The sequence below is a fragment of the Aphelocoma coerulescens genome, chromosome 3, assembly GCF_041296385.1.
Source record: "Aphelocoma coerulescens isolate FSJ_1873_10779 chromosome 3, UR_Acoe_1.0, whole genome shotgun sequence".
Lineage (NCBI taxonomy): Eukaryota > Metazoa > Chordata > Aves > Passeriformes > Corvidae > Aphelocoma > Aphelocoma coerulescens.
In genome coordinates this window covers 49889892-49899214 of record NC_091016.1, presented here as the reverse complement: position 1 = coordinate 49899214, position 9323 = coordinate 49889892, and the positions used below count along the sequence as shown (strand labels likewise).

The following is a 9323-nucleotide window of genomic DNA, read 5'->3' as shown; positions in this document are numbered from 1 at the left end:
AGAGAAGTCTTTCAGTAATGAAATTTAAATTATACATGCATTTGTATAAAATTATAGTAACATACTTGTTTATTTCAGTGCACTCATCAGTAAGCTCTGTGAAAAGAAAATTACAGAGCAATTTAAATATAGTTTATTTGCATAGCAACTGGTTATTTTGAAAGACTCGACCAAAGCAAAAAAGTATTCCTGGAAAAAGTAACTTCTAAGAAAAAGTGGGCATGAGATGACCTTCCAACAGGATACTACAAATCCCTTTCAGCAGAAATTTTCCTTGCAGGCTAATGACTTATTCATAAATATGTGCTTGAAAAAAAAAATCAATCACAAAAAGCTATCAAGGGAAGTGTAAGAAAGCCCCTCTCAAGTTCAAGATACCTGTATGCTGTGTTGTTTTTAATCAGAGATGACAATGTCATACTGACAAGTACCAACAGCTGAAGGCTCCCTCTCCCTGCAGTAACAGCAAAGAAGCAACATGCACTTGATTCAGGTCATGGATTTGTAGTGGTTATGAGTGACTGGACGAACCTGTTTGACAGATGGCTGATGTGATCTAGAGCACATGCAGTCAAAATACAGACCATCTATTCCCTTAGGTGATTGATTGTTTTCTCCTTCCTTCACCCTAAGCTCCTCAACTTCATGAATACACTCAAACACGTTGCTAATCAGTTTTACTGGAGATACTTGCTCAGAAAAGAAGCAGGTTTTATTATTAAATATGATCTAAATTGAGAGGGGGACTGAAGTGCAGTAGTTTATTCATTTTTCTTTATAAAATACAATAGAAAATACTGAATTGGAATTGATTTTCCTAAGCACCTATTTTATATGAATTTAACAAGATCCCAACTATACATTCATTTTTAAGCCCTGATCTCTGAAGAGCACTGCAAATACTGTGCTGGCTGCTCATTTTACTTATTGGGGAGGATTTACAATATAAAATTAAATATGGCTTTTTCTCCCCACTTCCTTTCTGGTTTAGGAAATGTAACCTGAATATCTCTTCAGGAAACATAACGAGTATTAAATATTACAGCAAGTCATTCATACCAATTCCACAGGATGAAGTGTGACTTAAGTCCAGTGTGTATCAATTTAAAAAAGAATTTCAAGTATTAATTTCAAGATTCCAATAAGTATAGTCCAGAAAACAGACTCCTCATCCTGAGATTCATCTTCTGTAGACTGTGAGTATTTCTGGTTTGCCTCCATCTCCTCAGGGTTATAAGAAGCCTCGCCAAATGGGTACTGTACAACTGTTCGATCGTAGTACACCTTCATTTCAAACTCGCTCTCCAGGTGAGAGGGATGGCCATAAATCCCTATTCCCACAGGGCGGCGGAAGTGTGCAGGCACATGGACGATGTCTTGGCCACAAGTTACAGACTGTAACTCGTACTCGTCAAAGCTGGGGTGAAGTGTCACATCAGATACATACAAGTCTGCGTCACCTTTTAAACTCCGCATCTGCAGAACTATCTTTCCCTCATGATTTAGTCTCAAATAGCTGTAGTTTCCTGCTCCAATCTGACCTTGGACAACATGGAGAAGAATCCATTCCTCCGGTATGTCCTCTTCCTCAAAGGCATTTACCACCAATAGTACTTGAGCCGTCACAAATACTGTCAGGATTCTTCTCCAGTGTGTTGCCATGGTCTTAAGTTGTATTTGGATTCTTCCTGTGTCCCGTGTGCTACCTTGTGAATACAAAACACAATTCAGATTTTAGTATATTCCCTTCTTGGAAGTAATATATTACTTTTTTTAAAATTTGGTAATTTTTATAAATCCTCTCTAATCCATACAGAGTTAACTTCAATTAAGTGTGTTACATTAACTTGTATTTTTTAATAGTCACAGAAACCAGTGCTAAGATTCAGAACTTTGTCAGAATAAAATGGCTTAAATTTCCAAAGGTTAAACAGAAATTAATCCAGCCAGTGTTCTTGCAACAGAACTGACATAGAGACTCTAGTCGTTCTACCCGCATGCATGCCAGACTTGACCGATACCCAGAAGGGATGAAACCTAATAATGATTTTAGCTTCAGTTTAACAAACAAACAAACAAACAAACCAACAAGTAAGGAAAGGAAGGCTTTTGCATGCTTGAAGATGCTTAACTTTCTATGAGGTACTCTAGGGGATCCTATTTGTTCTCCCATCCTCTCAACTTCAAAAGACCGTAAAGGTGCAGATCTGGATGTGGATTTGAAGCAGTAGGCATTCCAACTTGCATGGAGATGGAGTTATAAATAAAAATAAATTATCTAATGAGGTAATACATTAATTTATGACCCTGATGTGTGGCTTGTTTCTAGGACCAAATTTGGCATATTTTCCCTGAAAAAAATGCGTACTTTCAAGAAGATTTTGTTACAAATGGTCAGCTCTTTACAGCATTTGCATACAAAAGATAAGGCTGAAGGTATCAGGACAAGGGGAAGATGGAAAGGACTGCTGCAAGATCAAGGTTCTTGCAGCCTATTCCCTACTTGTTGCACACTCCCAGACAGACAGCCTGAGTGTGTCTGCCACACTCCAGCACTCTGAACAGCTGCACTAAGTCTCTGTGTGCAAAGCAGCAGCTTCTAAACCTTGATGAAGGCTTCCAAAGTATACAGCTGACTGAATTTGACATGCAAATCACAGAAGCCACAAGCCTGAACACCTTCATGTTTAAGAGGAAGATTCTCATCCCCTCATTCCTTCCAGAAGGACACTACAATTATCTGAAACCAGAAAGCTGCCTGTAAGTCGTTTTGTACCCTGCTAGCATCAAAACAAACTGCATTACTTCCACTGAGATGTCACTTAAACATCAGAAGTTCTACAATTGAATGGATCCAGGGGAGAAAAAAACCAGAAAAAAATGCCCGTTTCTGTAGTTCGACGTTTTCTGCTCCAGATGCCTCTCTACTGCAGGGCCACAATTCTGCAAAGACAGCATAAAAGAACGAGGTGCAGCATTCGCTGAACCTGCCAGACTGACAAAACTCCCTCAACGGCTACAGGAAAAAACAGTCTTTTGTTTTCCCCGCATCAGGGAGGTGACTCTCTGTCACTTGTACATCGAAGTAGTGACGAAAAAGCCGAGCGGGGGCACATGAGGAGCTCCAGATCTGACCAGAAAATAATTAAAGTTATCTAGCAAAGAACGAAAGCATCCTGGCGCTGGCGCAGCGCTCGGGAGGAGAAGCGATTCCAAGAGACCTTGGACAGAGCCACGAACGAGCAGCTCTGCCCGCCCCGGCTCGCCCCCGTCTCCCCGCGGGAGGCGCCGGCGGCTCCGGGGGACGCGGGCGGCTCCGCGCCGCTCCCGCCGGGCGGCCCCGACAGGCCCGGCGTCGGGCCCGGCGTTACCCCGCCGGCCGGGGGCGGGGGCACGGCTCACCTCCGACCTGCCGCGGGGCTCCGGCTCCGGCGAGGCCGCAGCCACGGCGAGGCAGAGCAGCGGGGACTCCGCGGACGTGCGGTAGCGCAGCGCGGCCGGGGCCCCGCGGGAAAGCCCCTCCCCGGGGCGGGCCCCGGGACAGCGCGGCGGCCGAGGGCAGGCCGGCGCTGAGGAGCCGACGGGGAGGGCGGGACTCCGCTCTCCCTGCGTGCCCCGGGAGCCGCTCCGGTGCCTGGCCGAGCCCGGCCCGCAGCGGCTCGGGGGCGGTCGCTGGGGGCGGGTGGAGCCGCCGCACCCTCCCCAAACGCCGCCGGAACCGCCGGGCGCTCCCGCCCCGCCCCGGGCATGGCCGCGCCCACGGTATCGCGAGAGCGCGCGGCGGGGGCGGGGCGCGGGCTACGGGTGAGGGAAGGGCCTGGGGAGGCAGCGGGGCGGCACCGGGGCACGGACGCGCGAAGCGTTTTTCACCGCGGAAGCCTGAAGTTAGAGAAGCCTTCCTTCAGCTGCACTGAAATTGGATGTAAGATGTTTGCTGGAGATAGGTGTCCCTCCCTTAGTTAGCGGCAGTTTATCTGAATGTCGGCATAAGCCTGATCTGAGGTCACAGAACAGAAAAATAGTGTGACAGCAACAAATCCCCCAACACTGCTTTTGAATAGCCATTGATTTCAACAATTACCTGGGTTTGGCTGAGCTGCTTAAAATCATAAATAAGAGTGAAAGATTGAAATGGAAAAAAGAAATCTTTATGAAGTGCATTGTGTTCTAAGAGATTTAAGAGAGGCTGTGTATGTACCCCAAGGGCCCTGTATTAACTGAGCTAATGTTCTATCTTCCAAGCCTTCTGATTTCATAATGCTCATGTAACTTGTTCTCTTCATTCCTAGCTCAAACTAAATGGCTACATAAAACTGCCAAATGCAGATTCTGATAAATTTTAGCTTTTTTAAAATCAGTTTTGTTCCTGTAAAGACTGTTAAAAAGTTCCTATAAAGACTGTTATTCTGCTTAAACCATAAAAAAATTAAAATTGCTAGACCTAATTTTTAAAGTTCTTCTTATGATTGAGTATTGAGACCAGTAGAAATATACTGTTGGACACAAAAGCATGATACGATAAGGAACTGTTATTTCCAGCAGTCTTTCATGTTCCACGTGGATGTCAATTTCAGTGGAGGTGCTGCAGTGGGTCCAGAGAAGGGCAATGAAGCTGGTGAAGGGTCTGGAGCACATGTCCCGTGGGAGGCAGCTGAGGGAGTTGGAGGTGTCTACCCTGGAGAAGAGGAGGCTTGGGGGAGACCTTATCACTCTCTACAACCACCTGAAAGGAGGCTGTAGCCAGGTGGGGGTTGGTCCCAGGCAACAGATGGCTAGACAAGAGGAAATGGCCTTAAGGTGTGCCATGGGAGGTTTAGGTTGGACACTAGGAAAAATTCTTCACAGAAAGGGTGATTAGACACTGGAATGGGCTGCCCAGGAAGGTGGTGGAGTCACTGTCCCTTGAGGTGTGTAAGGAAAGGCTGGATGTGGCACTTAATGCCATGGTCTCTTTGACATGGTGGTGCTCAGTCATAGGCTGGACTTAATAATTTCACAAGCCTGTCCAACATAATTGGTTCTCTGATTCTGTGATTTGTCATAGGTGGGTACCCAAGGTGAGGGAGTGTGTGAAGCCAAGGTCTTTTAGCATTGTGTTGCACAGAAACAGAGGTGTTTCATAGGGGTGTGGTGAGGTAAAAAATTCCCCCTGCACATGTACACGTCACTAATAATCAGTCAAGAAATCAGTTCAAGATCTGTGATACTTCCTTGGATTTCTGCTAGTTCCCTTGTTATTATGGACAGTAGGTTGTTGAAAGTATTGAAGGTACAAACATTGAAAGATGAAAATAAAGTAAGGTGAAAATTTTAAAGAGGAGTATTGCTTAACTGCCTAGAAGCTGATACAGAGACACAACATGTTTCAGAACAAGTTCTTTAAGACTCCCAGGAGTTGTTTCCCTGTCAGAACAACACCTTTTTTGCTGTGTCAGCGTTTATTTTTCTTTACCGATGACTAAACTGTCGTAACATATTCATGACTGTATCGCTCATGAAAATTGTCACCAGCATATTAACAATAACATTTTCCCAGCCATGAGTCACAGTTCAGAAAAACAGTGTCATGTGCAGAGCACTGAGTTGCCTCTGTGCAGCTGGTGCTCAATACAGTGGCTTTATCCACATTCACATGCACACACAAAAGAGAATTTTGACTGGTGCTTTCTCCAGGCAAAACTAACATAGACAGGGAGACTATGTTGTCAGTGATAACATATATCAGATGCTTATGTAAGGAAAAAATGCTTGTAGTGTTAATTACAGATGAACACAATAAAGACATTCCAATAGAAAATATCTGTTTGAAGTGCAGTTGAGGTTGGTATTGACTGATCTGCATCAAAATGGTTTAAGTCGATACAGACAAAAACTTGATTATAAAATCACAACCTGGGTTGAAAGGGACTTTCAGACTCCCCCAATCCACCTTCCTATTCAAAACAGTTCTAATTAAATTAGGTTGCTCAGGGCCATGTCCATTTGGCTCCTGGACAACACCAGATATAGAGATACACAACCTCTCTTCAGAAACTTGTTCTGATATTCAACTACTGTCATGATATTTTAAAAAAAATTAAATACTAATTGGATGTAACTGTAATTGGGTTTTCCCAGGTTCCAGCTTAGCACTGAGTGCCTCTGAGAAAAGTATGTCTCTGTCTTTCTTGTATCCTCTAATTATGTTGTTGTAGGCAACAATAAAGTCTCAGCTGTCTCTTCTCCAGGCTGAAGAGACACAGTTCTCTCAGCCTCTCTGTGTACATCATTTTCTCCAGCTCCCTGACCATTTTTCTTGCTCTCTACTAGAATTGCTCCAGTACTTCAGGATCTTTCTTGTACCAAAAACCCCAAAACTAGACATAGCACTGCAGGTGTGGCCTTACAGGTGCCAAATAGAGAGGAAGGATAATTCCCACAATTTGCTGGCTACTCTCTATTACTGACACAGCCCAAGATGCAGTTGGCTGCCTCTGCTGCAAGGGCACTGTGGTGGCTCATATTCAGCTTGTCCAGCAGGATGTTTGGATCCTTTTCTGGGGAGCCCCTTCCCAGAGAGCCACCCTTCAGCATTTCATCTTGCATGGAGTTACTCTGTGCCAGATGTGGGATTCCACTTATTCTTATTGGACTCCACGAAATTCTCATCAGCTTGTTTCTGACTGCTCCCCCCCAGTTTGGCATCATCCACCAACTTGGGGCAAGTAGATTATTTTTTCTTGTTGGTGATGCTGCTTCATGTGCTGTCTGTGCTGTGTTCTCTGCATCACAAAACCACAGATGGTTTGGGTTGGGAAGTGCATTTAACAATCACTTAGTCCAACCCCCCCTGCTGTGGGCAGGGGCACCTTCGAGTAGACTTGGTTGCTCAAAGCTTCCTCCATCCTGGCCTTTAACATTTCCAGTGGTAGGGCATCTACAGCTTCTCTGGGCACCCTGTTCCAGTGCCTCACTACCCGCATTGTGAAAAATATGCTCCCTCTGTTCAATCCAAATCAACTCCCTCTTAGTTTAATGTCTTTGCCCCTTGTCCTGACACTAAAGACCTCTGTAAAAAGTTTCTCTCTGTCTTTCTTATGTGCTTGCTTTATATATTCACAGGGTACTATAAGGTGTCCCTGGAGCCTTCTCTTTTCCAGGCTGAAAAAGTTCCATCTGAATATGAGGAAGAACCATGCAGGTGACCATCCACTGGAACAGATTGCCCAGAGAGGTTGTAGAGTCTCTCTTAAGATAAGGGTATGGGGATATTCAAGAACTGTCTAGGTGCAATCCTGTGCCATGTGCTTTAGGATGACCCTGCTTGAGCAGGGAGGTTGACATAGATGACCCACCATGGTCTGTTCCAACATGACCCATTCTGGCTGTGATTCTGTGAAGAACCCCAAATCTCTCTGCCTGTCTTTACAGGCGATCTGTTCACGTCTGTCCTTAAGGTCCCATTCCAATAGGTCCCTGCTTGTGTCGTGCTGGGGTCCCCAGCGCTGGGTGCAGTGCTCCAACTGGCATCCCACGAGTGGGACACGAGTGGGGCAGACCTCTCCCTGGACCGTCTGGCCGTGCTGCTTTCTGTGCAGCCCAGGACGTCGCTATGCAGAGCCAGGAAGCAGCCCCGGGCGGCTGTCGCCGGTCGCGGGGCCCGTTGCCCAGGTGAGGGGACCAGCGGCTGCTGCCGCGGGCCCGCCGCGCTCCGCGGGCGAGCGAGGGCTGTGCCGCCCGGCCTCCCGTCAGCGGCGGCGCTGCCCTGGTTACGGCCCGGGCCGGGCGCGCCGGGGCCGGGGGGGCTCTCCGCGGGCCGGGGCCGGAGCTCTCCGCGGGCCGGGGCCGGAGCTCTCCGCGGGCCGGGGCCGGAGCTCTCCGCGGGCCGGGGCGGCTCTCCGCGGGCCGGGGCCGGAGCTCTCCGCGGGCCGGGGCCGGAGCTCTCCGCGGGCCGGGGCCGGAGCTCTCCGCGGGCCGGGGCTCTCCGCCTCCCAGCGGGAGGGAGCTCCGAGCGGGGCTGTGACAGCCCTCGAGCCCCCGCGGTCAGGACGCAGCCGGCGGGGGAAGGCGGCCCCAGTGGTCCAGCTCTGCCGCGGGGCCGTTCGCAGGCGCAGGATGGAGAGCGCCGGGGCCCGCTGTGCCTCTGGAGGAAGCCGCAATCCTGACGTTGTCTGCGAAAAACACTCGTTTAAAGGCAAACTGCCAGAGCCCCTCTTTCAGCTGGCATGCAGTCACCACCTCTGTGCTTTCCCTGTGAATCTCAATGAGTTATGCGTCTGGAACACAGCCACTGCTCAGGTAAAGCTAGAATAGAGCCTTTCGTAGGCTGCTGCTTTAAACTAAGACATAAATAAAATATTTGAGGGTAATGTAGAAATGTTAGGTTTCACTTTAATGCTGGAAAGATACTAGCATTTGTTATGGACTTTGTTATTGTGATAAGAATAAAATAAGCTGTTGTGGTGGGTTGGCCCTGGCTGGCATCTAAACCCTCACCCAGTCTCCTGCTCACTCCTTCCCAGCAGGGTAGGGGAGAACATAGGATGCACAAAAATGAGAAGTCACAGGTAGAGACAAAGGTAGTTTAATGAGTGAAGGGAAGAGAAAGAAAAAGGCTATATGAAGGCAGTCACCACCCCCTACTAGCAGACCAATCCCAGTACAGGCTTTGAGCAACAGCTGCCTTAGAATCAATCTCCCAGGCCCTCAACACCTTCTTGCATGCAATACCCCAGTTTTATTGCTGGGCACAATATCCCATGGTAGGGGATATCCCTTTACCAGTTCAGCAAACTGAAAAATTAGTTCCAGCTGTGTCCCCTCCCAACATCTTATGGATCTTCAGCCTATTATTGGGATGAGGAAACTGAGAAAAAGTAGGAAAAAAGAGAAGGGCCTCGATGCTGTGGAAAGAGTAGTTGGCAACAGCCAAAACATTGCTGTGTTATCATCACTATTTTTGTCACAAAATCCAAAACACTGTGCCATGCAGCCAAACCCATCCCAGCCAAACCCAGTATAGCTACACTGTAAATAAAAATTAGTTATTGTTGTGTTGATTTCATGTACATTATCCATTTTTAATTTTGTATTAGTCATAATCTTTGTTTGAAGTGATTCATTTAACTCTTCTTTATCTACATTTGTCAGCCATTATATTTGTCCGGGCATCATTACTCAATTTCTGCATTGTCATTTGGAAGTAAAATCAATCCACTTCTTGTCTGCTCTGCCTCACGTGAACGTGTGATAGTGTGGAATCTTGATGAATGTACACAGAAAGTGCAAGAAGGTAGAGTATTGTTTATATAATTTATATATCATATATATAAACAAAGAAGTGA

The 9323-nt window shown here is 46.9% G+C and overlaps 2 protein-coding genes across 3 annotated transcripts in view; one reads left to right on the top strand and one right to left on the bottom strand.

The window, feature by feature from the left end:
* Nucleotides 1–32: 32 nt before the first annotated feature.
* Nucleotides 33–3745, bottom strand: C3H6orf120 (chromosome 3 C6orf120 homolog). Of its 2 annotated transcripts, none has more exons than XM_069010222.1 (2): nt 3403–3745; nt 33–1706 (listed from the first exon to the last, which is right to left on the bottom strand). In XM_069010222.1, exon 2 carries the CDS (start codon nt 1660–1662, stop codon nt 1105–1107), a length of 558 nt encoding a protein of 185 aa, XP_068866323.1. In that variant the 5' UTR covers nt 1663–1706; nt 3403–3745; the 3' UTR covers nt 33–1104. The 2 variants fall into 2 exon arrangements, with proteins under 2 accessions (XP_068866323.1, XP_068866324.1); XM_069010223.1 differs by lacking the exon at nt 3403–3745 and adding an exon at nt 2887–3097 and having other exon boundaries at nt 33–1707.
* A 4349-nt stretch (nt 3746–8094) lies between these two features.
* Nucleotides 8095–9323, top strand: part of WDR27 (WD repeat domain 27) — a 53029-nt gene continuing 51800 nt past the window's right edge. The window contains exons 1-2 of the mRNA XM_069008383.1: nt 8095–8277; nt 9130–9271. Of these exons, the coding sequence (XP_068864484.1) occupies nt 8095–8277; nt 9130–9271 (325 nt within the window). The remainder of the gene's footprint in view (nt 8278–9129; nt 9272–9323) is intronic.

Bases quoted from the DNA above. Each gene is read 5' to 3' on its own strand.
- C3H6orf120 (XM_069010223.1), bottom strand. From the start codon at position 2,958: ATGCTGTCTTTGCAGAATTGTGGCCCTGCAGTAGAGAGGCATCTGGAG. The intron at 1,708-2,886 runs GGGCATTTTTTT...TTGTATTCACAA, and splicing joins AAACGTCGAACTACAGAAAC to GGTAGCACACGGGACACAGG.